This window comes from Canis lupus, chromosome 25 (assembly GCF_048164855.1).
Source record: "Canis lupus baileyi chromosome 25, mCanLup2.hap1, whole genome shotgun sequence".
Taxonomy (NCBI): Eukaryota; Metazoa; Chordata; class Mammalia; order Carnivora; family Canidae; genus Canis; species Canis lupus.
The window spans coordinates 6,174,546-6,189,876 of NC_132862.1; the positions used below are offsets into that span (position 1 = coordinate 6,174,546).

The following is a 15,331-nucleotide window of genomic DNA, read 5'->3' on the forward strand; positions in this document are numbered from 1 at the left end:
AAATGACTAAAATCAACAACATAAGAAACAAAAGGTGTTGCTGAGGATGTGGAGAAAGGGGAACCCTCTTATTCTGTTGGTGGGAATGCAAGCTGGTGCAGCGACTCTGGAAAACAGTATGAAGGCTCTTCAAAACTTTAAAAATTCAGCAATCCACTACTATAGTGCAATTCTACTAAATAAAATATAAAAATACCAATTTGAAGGGCTACATGCTCCCTGGATGTTTATAGCAGCATTATCTACAATGGCCAAATTATGGAAAATCCAAATGTCCACTGACTGATGAATGGATAAAATATGTGATACACACACACTCACTGGAATATTTTTTTTAAAGATTTTATTTATTCATGAGAGACACAGAGAGGCAGAGACACAGGCAGAGGAAGAAGCAGGCTCCATGCAGGGAGCCTGATGTGGGACTCAGTCCCAGGTCCCCAGGGTCAGGCTCTGGGCTGAGGGCGGTGCTAAACCACCAAGCCACCTGGGCTGCCCTGAAGGACAATCTTTATTTTTTTTCATTTTTAAATTTTTTTATTGGAATTCAATTTGCCAACATATAGCATAACACTCAGTGCTCATCCTGCCAAGTGCTCCCCTCAGTGCCCATCACCCAGTCACCCCAACCCCCCACCCACTTCCCCTTCCACTACCCCTTGTTCATTTCCCAGAGTTAGGTGTGTCTCATGTTTTGTCACCCTCACTGATATTTTTCACTAATTTTTATATTCCCCAAATGAATGAGACCATATAATGTTTGTCCTTTTCCTTTTTTTTTAATTTTTATTTATTTATGATAGTCACAGAGAGAGAGAGAGAGGCAGAGACACAGGCAGAGGGAGAAGCAGGCTCCATGCACCGGGAGCCCGACGTGGGATTCGATCCTGGGTCTCCAGGATCGCGCCCTGGGCCAAAGGCAGGCGCCAAACCGCTGCGCCACCCAGGGATCCCTGTTTGTCCTTTTCCGATGGACTTATTTCACTCAGCACAATACCCTCCAGAACCCTCCACGTCGAAGCAAATAGAACACACTGGAATATTAGTCAGCTATAAAAAGGAATGAAATCTTGCCATTTGCAATAACGTGGATAAAGCTAGAATATATTACGCTAAGTGAAATAAGTCACTCAGAGAAGGACAAATACCATATAATTTTACTCATATATGTGGAATTTAAAAAGCAAAATAAATTAGCACAGGGAAAAAAAGAGAGAGAGGCAAACCAAGGAATAGACTTTTAACTATAGAGAACAAACTGATGGTTACCAGAGGGGAACTGGGTGGCAGATGGATTAAATGCCTGATGGGAATTCAGGAGGGCACTTGTGATGAGCAGCAGGTTGGTATGGAAGTGTTGAATTACTAAATTGTACAACTGAAAACTAATATTACACTATATGTTAACTGGAATTTAAATAAAAACTTAAAAAATAAAGTATACAATTCAGTGTCGTTTAGTATATTCACAATGCTGTGTAACCACTATGTGTGTGTGTGTGTTTTTAATATTTCATCCACTTATTCATGACAGAGAGAGAGAGAGAGAGAGAGAGAGAGAAGCAGGCTCCATGCAGGGAGCCCGACGTGGGACCCGACGTAGGACCCGACGTAGGACCCGATCCCCGGTCTCCGGGAGGACACCTCGAGCTGAAGGTGCGCTAAACTGCCGGGCCACTGGGGCTGCCCATCCACTACCTTTCTCTAGAGCCAAAGCATTTTCAACAGCTCAAAAGAAAACCTCCTACACATTAAGCAACAACTTTCCATTCTTCCCTTCTTTACAATCTCAGGCAACTACCAATCTGCTTTCTGTCTCTGGATGTACTGATTCTGCTACAATATCAGAAGAAAAATAGTTAATTCTTCTAAACTGTTGAAATTTACTGCTGAATTATCTACGTCATCATTTCAGTTCTACACTCCAGTGCAGGTCGTGTCAGAAGGTACATTTGGTCTCTAAACCCCTAACCTGAGGGAAGTGTTGGTTAGGGACCAAATCTGAAAACTTCCATCTTAGGCCATAGTGCATAGAATCCCTTACTAAAGCAAGCAGCAGCCTAAGCTATCAGTTCTAAGACATATCACAGCTGAGTGCTAAAACCAGGGCTCTGATTGATGATAACCTCCTATGGATGAAGAGAGGCAAACCACAACAATACATATATCATAATTCTATTTTTAAAGGTCAGAAGCAGGCAAAACTAAATTATACAAAGAAAACAAAAGAAAATAATCAAATTCAGAGCAGTACTCAGTTTTGGTGAGTGAAGAAGAGATGGTAAAATGAATAATTTCTTTTTTTTTTAAATGAATAATTTCTTAAGCAGAGTAGTGGGTATGTATGTATTCACTTCATAATCATTCTTTAACTGGTATGTATATGTTTTGTACATTTTTCGGTGAGATATTTTTCATAAAGACAAAGTGATAAAAGTTATAGAATAGATTGCAAAGGTTTTAAGTAAAAAAAGTAAAGAACATGATGAAGCTAGGGCAAAACTGAAGAACTTAGCATGAATTGTCACACTGCAAGTCTTCCCCTCTGGAATATTGCTGCTTTTTTTGTTACCTGTCTTATAGGCAGAGACTTCTGGCCTGCTTAAGAAATGGTGTTCCTAGGAAATTAATATTGAGAATTTTCCCATAAATCCAACTTTCAGCAAAAAGCACTCAGGCATATTCTAGGATTGTTACCAGTTATTTATGCCTCTTGGGAAGGCCAATATGCACGATATGCCAATATCCTCGAATTTCTGCAGGGCAGAAGAGCACAAAAGCCCTGAGGGAATGGTTAGAAGAGCTTCTCTAAGGCCTAGAGAGGATCCCTTCACTGATCAGTCAGCAGCATAACACCATGGGCATCAAAGTTCCAGGGCACTGCCCCTCCAAAAGGGCAATTGCTGAGCCTTTGAGATTTGAAGGGATGTCTCACACAGTTACGATTTCTTATCTTTTGCTTATTCTGAAGGGAATTTCACTGAGTCTGTTGGTATCTTTCTCTCAATCACTGCCATTCTGTGACATCTGTGCACTGACTACAACCAGTCATCATCCCAAGTACCTTTCACTCTCCTTCACCATAGGAAGCTTGACATTAGAGGGTTTGCTCGTGTTTCACCTTAGGTCACAGAATCCAAAGAAGGCCTTGAATATCCTATTGTTTGTGGTGGGAGATAAAGCGTTTAGACTTTTCTGGTATATCACATGAGAAGAGGTCCTGTGAGTTATCAATGGCCAGATGAGGATGAAAAGCCTTTATAACTGACAGCTGGAACAAGGTGAGTTTGTGAAAGAAGCTTGAGCAAAGTGCAAGCTAATTTTGTTTGTTTTTTTTAGAGAGAGGAAGAGAGAGAGCATGTATGCAGTGGAGAGAGGGGCAAAGGGAGAGGGAGAGAGAATCACATGCTCCCAGCATGGAGCCCAATGCAGGGTTTGATCTCATGCCCTAAGATCATGACCTGAGCCGAAATCAAGAGTAGGGTGCGCTCAAGTGACTGAGCCACCCAGGTGCCCCCAAAGTGCAAGCTAATATTAAGTGAATTAAATGAATAGTTTGTACTTAGTTTTGCCCCTTTTTATTTAACTACAGTGAATTAGATAATAGTAAAATATAGATTGAACAAATCAGAAGCAATGTGAAAATGGGTTTATTTTTTTTTTTTAAGATTTTACTTATTTATTAATGAGAGACACACACAGAGAGGCAGAGACACAGGCAGAGAGAGAAGCAGTCTCCCTGGGGGAGCGTAATGCAGGACTTGATCCCAGGACCCCAGGATCATGACCTGACCCAAAGGCAGATGCTCAACCACTGAGCCATCCATGTGCCCTGGATTTATGTTTTATAGGTAAAAATAAATTATGTGGGAGTGATGTAGTGCCTTAAAGCTCACCAACCACTGGCTCATGAGCAGTGACCAGTTGATTGACAGCTGAAAGATGAGAGGCAAGGATGCTTTAGGATTCACTTGTGTTGAGATGAAAACCCGATTAGGGGATCCCTGGGTGGCTCAGTGGTTTAGTGCCTGCCTTTGGCCTAGGGCATGATCCTAGGAGCCTGCATGGAGGCTGCTTCTCCCTCTGCCTGTGTCTCTACCTCTCACTCTCTGTGTCTCTCATGAATAAATAAATAAAATCTTTAAAAAGAAAACCAGATTATTTGCCTAGAGCTCATAGCCTGCAACTCTACAAGAAAAAGAACATGGACAGGTAAGCTCAGCTAATTGTAGAAAATACAAGTCTGAGTGAAGACTATGTGAGAAATGAGGTTTTTAGAGATCCAGAGCCCCTTGCAGCCTCTCACACTGGAGATCTGGCCACCACCCCACACATACAGAAAAGTTCTTGAAAATTTTATGAGTCTGAGCTCTGTCTCAATATGTTTATTGTTGACCTGAAGAACTTTCAGCTTTCCATGCCTGTCTTCTATGGTCATCCAGTTGTAATTCTTTATCTTCTTTCTTGCCATTTACCCTATGACTTTTCTCACTTATAGATCCAGGGCCCTACATTCTTCTCAAATGTGTATTCCCAAAAGTCAATAAAAAATGATAGATTGATGAAGCTAATGATTTTACTAAATGAAAGCCTAAGGTGAATGTTTTGGAATGAGAAAAATCAACCAATATGTTCATAACAAAACTTTCTAGATTAAGGTGATTATTTCATAATTTGTTTGCCTTGAAAAGGAACTGAACTATCCTTCCTATGATTACTTTCTGTCATTCTCTCATGGACTTCTAATTTAGGTTGCAGCATTTGATGTTGTAAGCACTCAGGAGCACACTATTGTAAACTCACAAAATGTCCTTTTGCATGCAGATTTATTCTAGTTCTCTACTACCTTTTGTTTTCATTTCAGCACCTGATATGTTGCAAATACTTTTCCATAGTTCGTGTCAGAGCTGCCTTCACCTCCTTGTTCTTCAGGCTGTAGATGAGAGGATTCAGCACAGGAGTGACTACAGTATACTGTACAGAAAAGATCAACTCGAGGGGGGATCCTGAATTTGGCATGAGATGGCGGAGCAAACCTGAGCCATAATAAAGAGTCACTGCAGTGAGGTGTGAGGAGCAGGTGGAGAAGGCCTTGCTTCTGCCTGAGGTGGAGCTGATGCTCAGGATAGTGGCAATAATACGGGCATAGGATAAGAAGACCAAAAGGAAGGTTCCCAGCCCATGCAGAAGAGTGGAGCAGAGCAAGGCAATGAGGTTTTTGGAGGTATCAGAACAGGACAATGAGAGGAGAGAGGGCATTTCACAGCTGTAGTGGGGGATGATTTGGGCTTTGCAGAAGACCATCTTCATAGCTAGAAAGATGTTGATGAGTGCATCCAGAAAGCTCAGTCCCCATGATCCCCATACAAGCTGCATATACAGCTGTTTATTCATGATCTGTCCATAGAGCAGTGGGTGGCAGATGGCAGCATAGCGGTCATAGGCCATCACTGAGAGCAGACAGGCTTCAGTTCCTGCAGCAACAAACACGAAGAAGACTTGAGTGAGGCAGCACTCTACTGAGATGGTTTTCTTTTGAGAAAGAAGGTTCTCCAGCATCTTGGGCACAGTGACCGAAGAGAAGCAGATATCAACAAAAGAGAGGTGACTCAGGAAGAAGTACATGGGTGTATGGAGGTGGGAATCAGTCCTGATCACCAGCAGCATAATCAGGTTCCCCATCACAGTCAGGAGGTAAATCCCCAGGAAGAGAACAAAGAGTGCAACCTGGATGTGAGGGTCAGCAGAGAGCCCAAGGAGGATAAACTCCGTGATGGTGCTGTGGTTCCCCAAGTCCATTTACAAAGGCTTTTCCCTAGAAATAATACAAAAAGGCATAGGAGCCAAAGGTCTATTATTCCCCCAAGGAATTTTTTAATTGTATTGGTTCTCTCTATTCATATCATTTGCTTTCTATTATGACTTAGGCTTTGTGTCAACCACTTAAAACAAAAAGATGATTAAAATATGGTCCCTGTTCTTAATATTATCCATCGAAGAACATGGATATGAAGACAGAATAATCCTGTAATTAATGCAATGGGAGCTCAAACTGATTTTTTTTTTCAAACTGTGATTTAATAAAGGTCAATGATAGTACATTGAGCAAATTTGACAAATATTTTTAAAAAGTATATGATTGCTCTTGGAAATGTGTTTCTGACACATATTTAGTTTGCATCAAAATGGACTCAAAGGCTCAGGACTAAGAAAAATCAGCTCAGTCCATGGGTAGTTAAAATGTGGGTAGTTCTGAAAAACTGATTCATAGGTAATAAGTGGACATCAGAGAGCAGTGGCTAAATATTCGGGCTCTTGCATTAACCTAAGTTTAAATCTTAGGTATCACTAACTAGCTATGACTTTGCCCAAGATACACACAGCTCTTTATCTTAATGTCCTTGCATATTAAAGGCAGATAATAACAGTACCACGGAGAGTTTTTAGGATTAAATATGAAATTATATATAAAGCTCTTCTAACTACTAATACTACTGCTACTCCTACTTCTATTACTTCTCCTCCTGCTCTTTATTCCTATTATTTGGGATTTTAAGTCTAGGAAAAGTCACATATATTCTCACATCAGTGAAGCACTGTCAAAAGCCATAGTTGTTGCTGCTGAGGTTACTGTCATTGTTATTACTTTACATGCCTTTAAAGAGATATGTAAGAAATCATATTGAAACCACTACCAGTGTCTTCCCTCCTCTGCACATCACCTCTGTTGGAAGGCAAATTAGAAGTTTAGAATTATTTTGGTGGTGAGTCTTTCTCTACTTTGCAATTACTATGGTGTCTTCACTCAGAGAGGAGGGCATGTAACTGCCACTAATAGGCATAGCTGCAGGACTTCAGAAGCAATGATACAGGGGAGATAAAGTGGTTGGAACTCAGTGTAGATGCCTGGATCCACATGAAGAGCATTACTAGGATGGATGTATATCCCAGAACAGGCTGGAATCTCTAGAAAACTAAGCAAGAGGAAAGTCTTAAAGGGTTTCCTGCCAGGGAGTACATGAATGGCTATTCTAGCTAGAACACAGACAGAAGACTCTGCCCAGTATATGCATTCTGAATCTCGCTCCCAGGCAGTATAGGTAAGAGAAATTGGGGGAATTCATCCTGTAGGATTAGCTTCTGTTTGAAATACCCACAGCTGCTACTCCCTGCCCTCAGGAGGAAGGTTCTACTCACTAACTTTTCTCTCTTCATACTCAAGGACCTGTTTAAAACAGGAGTAGAGTGGGGAATATCAGAGAGGGTGACAGACCATGAGAGACTCCTAACTCTGGGAAATGAACAAGGGGTAGCGGAAGTGGATGTGGGAGGGGGTTTGGGGTGACTGGGTGATGGGCACTGAGGGAGGCACTTGACAGGATGAGCACTGGATGTTATGCTATATGTTGGCAAATCGAACTCCAATAAAAAATTTACAAAAAAAATTAAAACAGGAGTAGAATATCTAATCCTTTATATTCGTTAATTAATTAATTAATTAATTAATTGAGAGAAAGAGCAAGAGAGCACAGGCAGGGGAAGGGGCAGAGGGAGAGGGAGAAGCAGGCTCCCTGATGAGCAAGGAGCCCTATGCAGGGCTCTATCCTAGGAGCCTGGGATCATCACCTTAGCTGAAGGCAGATACTTAACCGGCTAAGCCCCCCAGGTGCTCCATAGATATTTAGATTAATGTAAGTTTCATTCTGAGATACTGTCCTCTGTCTTCATACCTCAAACTTCATGGCCAGATGTGCTCACGTCCCTTCTGTTTCTCAAGGTCTCTACTTTAGGATTACAACAATGCTCTATTTGCGAAACACTGAATATTTACCAATGACTTCCAGCTTTGGCCTTATACCCCAAAGTCTGACCTTGGATCACTCATAGGACTTACTAGGGTTGCCCAGCCAGTTTCTTGTCCTGACCATTCCCAGTAAGTCCAGAGGTCAGCCAAGGGAAAGTTCTGATTCCATACTTAGTAACTCCTTAGCCATAAACCCAGCCCAAAATCCTTCCCATACACTAAATGCACGTTACCTGTATATCCTGTTCAATAGGGCAATCTGTTCTCCAACTTGGCTGTAGATTCATTCAGGGAGAAGGAAGATGACCTGGAGAAAGCATTTCTACATCTGGTGTCTTGGCAAAATTTATAAAATCCTATTGATGATAGAAAGCTTTACTGAATCTACACTAATAAATTTATATAGCCACAGGAAAGTTCTTTTTTTCAGAGTCTCACATACTTAGTTTTTCTTGTTTCTAACATCATATCTGTTACACAAAGCATTGTTTGGTTTTAATGAGTCCACAGAGCAGCCATGTTTAGGCAGCTGGAGGGTGTGATTCCCTGACCTTGGCAGGCTAGGCATGGTGAGGGCAACACCTTTTATATTCTATGGTCATAACCTGAAGTCATACTTAGTAGTAAAAATTTTTTTCAACATTGATTTTTATAAAGATGAGTGGGGATCAGTTAGGTGTGGCCTTCGGAACATTGAGGTGATGCAATGACCTTTAATCATTAATTCTAAACTCTTCTGAGTCTGTTGGGAGTTGAAAATAGAAAGAGTGGCCAAAGGGGTATTTGCCTGATTCCATAAGCAGGAAGAATAGTTTTCAATTGATAATCTAAGAGCTCTGTCTTCTCTTTGGGACTTCTCAGGCAAAATCAAGTCTACTCAAATTTGGTGTGTAAAAGTGATTTGTTATCAAAGAAGTAAAAAGGCTAAATAGAACAAGCACAGTTCTCTGCTTAAACTGTCTATCCAAATCCATTTCCTTTAGGTATGCATCTAGAGGCCTATACTTGGTCCTGTTACAGTTTGAATACTCCCATTTAGGAGTATTTAGGGAAGCATTGTGTAAAAGTTTATAATATTCTTAAGTACAAATAGACTGTTACAAAAATCAAAATTTTTATTTATTTATTTATAATTAGCTATTAGAATTTTAGTCAAAGTAGACTGTTCTGGTCCCCCATTGTTACTTGTCAAATAAATAACCAAAGGAAACATAATTCAAGGATGTTTGGAATAATTAAGAACACTTTTCTAAAAGAAAGTTTGCTTTCTTTGTTAACCTATATGTATTCTAAAGTATTTTGTTTTTAATTATTGTTATGATCATAACATCCATTCACACATGTAGCTAAGAAATTATACATATATGAAATTATATATACACATATATGAACACACATATACATGTTTAAGGGTTCTATAAAAAGATTATAGCAAGAAACAATAGGGTTTTGGAAGGTTTACTTGAGTCTGTCCTCTGTCTCAGTATATAAACTCACTTTCTTCAGCATCTTCAGTTCTTTTTTACCTACATCCAAGAATCACTCAGCTCAAGTTCATTATTTTCCTGCCACATAGCTGAAGTCTATTACTGTTTTTACTCAATCATCGAGAACCATCACTTAAGAGTAAAATATGGCTTTGCCTTTTCCTAAACTCAATTACTAATGATTGAAGACACTTTTTACATTTATTTTACTAATAAAAAGACTAAGGTAAATATTTGGGGAGTGGTGAGAATAATGAATGAACACTTTTATGACCACATTTTCTGAATTGAGATAGTTATTTAACCCATTGTTTCCTTCTATTTAGACTAAAGTAACACCTTTCTAATACTTCTATGTTCATTTCCTATGCACTGCTTACTTATAACATCTCACATAGTATAGACCTAGAAAGTTTTTTTTATTAAAGTCAGCTCATACAATGTGTGGCTGGTATCATATTATCCTCTAGCTTTCCTTTTGCACCTAGAATATGGCAAATAGGTTGCAATTTCCTTCTCACAGCTGCCTTCGCCTCCTTGTTCTTCAGGCTGTAGATGAGAGGATTCAGCATGGGAATGACCACACCATACTGTATAGAGATCAACTCTAGGGGGTATCCAGAATTTGGCATGAGATAGCTGAGAAAAGCAGATCCATAGAAGAAGCTCACCACAATGAGGTGAGAGGGGCAGGTGGAGAAGGCTTTGCTTCTGCCTGAGGAGGAGCTGATGCTCAGGATGGTGGAGACAATGCAGGCATAGGATGAAATGATTGGGAAGAAAGTCCCAAGCCCATGAAGCAGAGTGGAGCAGAACAGCACTATGAGGTTGGTGAAGACATCAGAGCAAGACAAAGGGAAGAGAGAGGGCACCTCATAGCTGTAGTGGCTGGTGGTATGGCTCTCACAGAAGTCCAAGTTGGTAGCTCGGAGGATGTTGATGAGCGTATTCAAACCACCCACGACCCATGAGACCCACACAAGCTGTACACACAGCTGTTTCCTTATCATCTGTCCATAGAGCAGAGGATGGCGGATGTCAGCAAAGTGGTCATAGGCCATCACTGAGAGTAGAAAGCCCTCAGTTCCTGCAGGGATAAACACAAAGAAACCTTGAGCCAGGCAGCCCCTTACTGAGATGGTTTTTATCTCTGCTAGGAGGTCTTTCAGCATTTTAGGCACAGTAACTGAAGATAAACAAAAGCCCAGGAAAGAGAGATGACAAGGAAAAAGTACACGGGCACGTGGAGGTGAGAGTCAGCTCTGATCACCATCAGCAGCAGCAGGTTCCCCATGATGGTCAGCAGGTAAATATTCAGGAACAGCACAAAGAGTGCAGCCTGGGCGTGGGGGGTCAGTAGATAGCCCAAGGAGAAGGAATTGGGTGATGGTTCTGTGGTTCCACAAGCCCATTTATGAAGGCTTTTTCCTAAAAAGTATATGAAAAATCATGACGGTGAAGTTTTTTCTTTTTCTTATTTTTAAAAATTTTATGTGGGGAATGAACTCAAGACCCTGAGGTCAAAACCTGAGCTGAGATAAGTGAAGTTTCTTCTATCTTCTAATTAGATTTCACATTGGACTGATTCTCTTATATTATCACTATTAATCAGAAAATAAATTTTTAGCTTCTACACTAGGCTATAAGTTTTTTGTCAGTCACTTTAAACGTAATGGGGAATAAGGCATGGTCTCTCTCGTTTTAAAGGTCCCGTTTCAGTGAGATGTATATGTAAAGACAAGCAATTAGAAACCATGGTGATGGTGCAATGGCAGTTCTAAAAACGAATTTTGGAAGATTCAGTAATGAGTTAATATTGAGGTATTTGAACCAAGATTTTAAAATGTAAGTTTTCTCTAAAGAGACATGTAAATATACAGAAAAGTATGCTCAAAGGACAAGAATTAGGAAACTGGATAGTTCTTTATAGCTGTACCCTAGAGTATGAATGAGCAGCATAGGTCGTCACAGGTGAGTATCAGCCCAGGTTCATCCCAGCTCCACCACTATTAACTATGAGACCTTATACAAGTGACATAATTGTTCTGTACCTCAGTTTTACTGTCTATAAAGTAAGCTCATAACAGTAACAACCTTATAAGGTTTTGCAATGATAAATAGAATATATGTATTTAGAAACATGCCTACACAGAAAGCTCATGTATTATTTTTATCAGTATCATTACCATGGGCTACAACTGTAGGAAGAAGTCAGATAGCAAATCACTCTCACAAGGTGATGTGCTATCAGGAATTAAGTTTTTGCTGTAATAATCACTGCACTTGTTTCCCAAAGGAGGTGTAAGAAAATCATCTAAAGATCACTAAAGTGGCTTAACATTGACATTTTGAAATCACTCTGGTATTGTTCCCTCCAAAGTTAAACCATTTTACAATTGCAAGGGCAATTTCACTCAGAAGTGGGAGGGTATTGTGACTGCTTTCAAAAGGAAGAGCAGCTGTAAATGAGACAGGAAATATTAGGGACTCTGGGTGTAAATTTGGTACTTGCACTTACATTATTCTCTGGGATAGATGCATATGTCAGTTGGGCAGAGAACTCTGGAAAAAGAAGAAACCAAAGTATGTGAATGGAAATCATGCTAGTGCTTGAAAGAACACCTAGAAAAGGAGACCCTCCCTAGAACAACACTCTCTGAACAATTCCCCTAGACAGAGTAGGACAGAGAGAAGGAGAAGAAGATTGGAGCTTATCCTCTCAATTCTGTGACAGCTTGAGCTTGACAGGGCCCTGTGTTCAGTTGAAATCATCAGTTGCTGCTCACTCCTGCCCCAAAGGATGTAGATTTCACCTTTCTTGTCCAGTCTAGAAGAGCTGCTTATAAACATTCAGTCCGGTATATACCACAGTACCACAGTTGTGTACCTCTTTGATCTTGATCCTTAAACACTTTGTCAGTGTCTAAGTTCCAAGTCCCATTCTCACGCCCAGATTATGTTCCTGTGTTTATATTCCACGTTTTTTCTAAGATTCTGTATCTAGTTTATAACATCAGAGAGTGCAGTTAAACAAACATTGCCTGTCCTTTAGGAAACTTTTAGGATTCACCATGGTTCCCCAGCCTGATTCCTGGTTTTAGCTAATATTGAGTTGCTTGGTGGATGATAATGCAAGGTCTAGCCCAGTCTTAATTTTCCAACAAGGGTGACTCAGGAGCCCATACTTATCAATTCTTCATCCATGATCCTAGCTGCAAAGCCCTTCCTAGAGCCCAAATCCTGATTACCTATAAATTCTGTCTAATAAAACAATCTGATGCTCAAGAAGGCTATAGGAGTATGATTTAAATCCAGCTTCTAAGAAGATGAATGAACTCAAAAAGGTAGTTTATGCATCCTGGAACATGGTTAAATTCATAAAGTCCTATTGATAACTAGATGCATTACTAGATTATGAACTAAAAATATGAAATAGTCACAATACAATTGCTTCTTTCAAATGATATTCAAATGCCCTCATCCAGGCATCTCTTCATTTGAATTTCCACATGTTACTTTATAACATGTCTCAGCCACTCATTCAGTTTTCTGGTCTAAGTCTCAGAACAGCTATGGTTAGACAGCCTGAGCATTAACTCCCTGGCTAAGAAGCTCAGGGGAATGACAACTCTGTTATTCCCAATAGTCACAATTTGAAGTCAATTTTATAGTCAAGAACTTTAGCAACTGTACTCAAGAATGTAGGCAAGTTTATCTGCAAATGACATATTTGATAAAGGGTTAGTATCCAAAGTCTATAAAGAACATATCAAACTCAAGAAACTCAACACCCCAAAAAACAAATAATCAGGAAATGGGCAGAAGACATGAACAGACATTTTTCCAAAGAAGACACACAAATGGCTAAGAGAAAAGATGCTCAACATCACTCATCATCCGGAAATACAAATCCAAACCATGATGGGATACCACCTCACATCTGTCAGAATGGCTCAAATAAACAACACAAGAAACAACAGGTGTTGGCAAGGATGTGGAGAAAGGGCAACCCTCTTGACTTTTGGTGGGAATGCAAACTGGGGTAGCCACTCTGGCAAGTAGTTTGGAGCTTCCTCAAAAAGTTAAAAATAGAACTACCTTGTGACCCAGCAATTGAACTACCAGGTATTTACCCAAAGGATACAAAAATACAGATTCAAAGGGATATAGAACCCTGATGTTTATAGCAGCACTATCTACAATAGCTGAATTATAGAGAAAGCCCAAATGTCCATCAACGAATGAATGGATAAAGAAGATGTTGGTGTGCCTGAGTGGCTCGGTTGGTTAAGTGTCCAAATCTTGGTCTTGGCTCAGGTAATGGTTTTGAGCTCTGCATTGGGCTCCATGCCCACCATGAGGCTTACTTAAAAAAAAGATGTGATATCTATATCTATATATCTGTATCTCCATTATATATAATGGAATATTACTCAGACATCAAAAAAATAAATCTTGCCATTTACAACAAACATGGATGGAACTAGAGATTATTATGCTAAGTGAAATAAGTCAGTCAGAGAAAGACAAAGATCACATGATTTCACTCATATGTGGAATTTAAGATGGTAAACAGATGAACATAGGGGAAGGGGGAAAAGAAAAAAAGGAGAGAGGTAAACAAGCCATAAAAAACTCTTAATGATAGAGAATAAAGTGAGGGTTGATGGAGGGAGGTGAGTGGGGGGCTGGAATGATGGGTGATGGGTATTAAAAAGAGCATGTGTTGTTATGAGCATTGGGTGTTGTATATAAGTGATGAATCACTGAATTCTACTCTAGGAAACAATATTGCACTAAATAAAATATGAACCAGCATTATTAGCATCATTTGGAGAGTGTTAGAAATATAGACTATTGGGGACACTTGGGTGGCTCAGTGGTTGAGCGTCTGCATTTGGCTCAGGGCGTGATCCAGGATCGAGTCCCACGTCGGGCTTCCTGTGAGAAGCCTGCTTCTCCCTCTGCCTTTGCCTCTACTTCTCTCTCTGTGTGTCTCTCATGAGAGAATAAATAAAAACTTAAAAAAAAAGATTTTTGAACTTCGCCACAGCAATTTCTTGCAAGATGCATCTACGAAGGCAAGGGAAACAAAAGCAAAAATGAATCATTGGGACTTAATCAAGATAAAAAGCTTCTGCAGAGCAAAAGAAACAGTAAACAAAACTAAAAGACAACCTACAGAATGGGAGAAGATATTTGCAAATGATATATCAGATAAAGGGCTAGTATCCAAGATCTAGAAAGAACTTATTAAACGCAACACCCAAGAAACAAACAATCCAAATCATGAAATGGGCAAAAGACATGAACAGAAATTTCACCAAAGGCATACACATGGCCAACAAGCACATGAGAAAATGCTCCGCATCACTTGCCATCATCAGGGAAATACAAATCAAAACCACAATGAGATACCACCTCACACCAGTGAGAATAGTGAAAATTAACAAGACAGGAAACAACAAATATTGGAGAGAATGTGGAGAAAGGGGAACCCTCTTGCACTGTTGGTGGGAATGTGAAATGGTACAGCCACTCTGGAAAACTGTGTGAAGGTTCCTCAAAGAGTTAAAAATAGAACTACCCTATGACCCAGCAATTGCACTGCTGGGGATTTATCCCAAAGATACAGATGCAGTGAAATGGGAGGACACCTGCACCCCAGTGTTTATAGCAGCAATGTCCACAATAGCCAAACTGTGGAAGGAGCCTTGGTGCCCATCGAAAGATGAATGGATAAAGAAGATCTGGTATATATACAATGGAATATTACTCAGCCATTAGAAAAGACGAATACCCATCATTTGCTTCAATGTGGATAGAACTGGAGGGTATTATGCTGAGTGAAATAAGTCAATCGGAGAAGGACAATCATCATATGGTTTCATTCATTCAGGGAATATAAAAAATAGTAAAAGGGAATAAAGGGGAAAGGAGAGAAAATGAGTGGGAAAAATCAGAGAGGGTGACAGAACATGAGAGACTCCTAATTCTGGGAAATGAACAAGGGGTAGTGGAAGGGGAGGTGGGTGGGGGG

At 40.1% G+C, this 15,331-nt stretch overlaps 1 protein-coding gene and 1 pseudogene across 1 annotated transcript; both read right to left on the bottom strand.

Moving 5' to 3' along the window:
* Positions 1-4,380: 4,380 nt before the first annotated feature.
* LOC140616806 (olfactory receptor 8S1-like) lies at positions 4,381-5,811 on the bottom strand. Its single transcript, XM_072797554.1, has one exon. The coding sequence runs from the start codon at positions 5,797-5,799 to the stop codon at positions 4,861-4,863; it is 939 nt and encodes a 312-aa protein (XP_072653655.1). The 5' UTR covers positions 5,800-5,811; the 3' UTR covers positions 4,381-4,860.
* Positions 5,812-9,228: 3,417 nt separating this feature from the next.
* LOC140616807 (olfactory receptor 8S1-like) lies at positions 9,229-10,703 on the bottom strand (annotated as a pseudogene).
* Between the last annotated feature and the right edge of the window lie 4,628 nt (positions 10,704-15,331).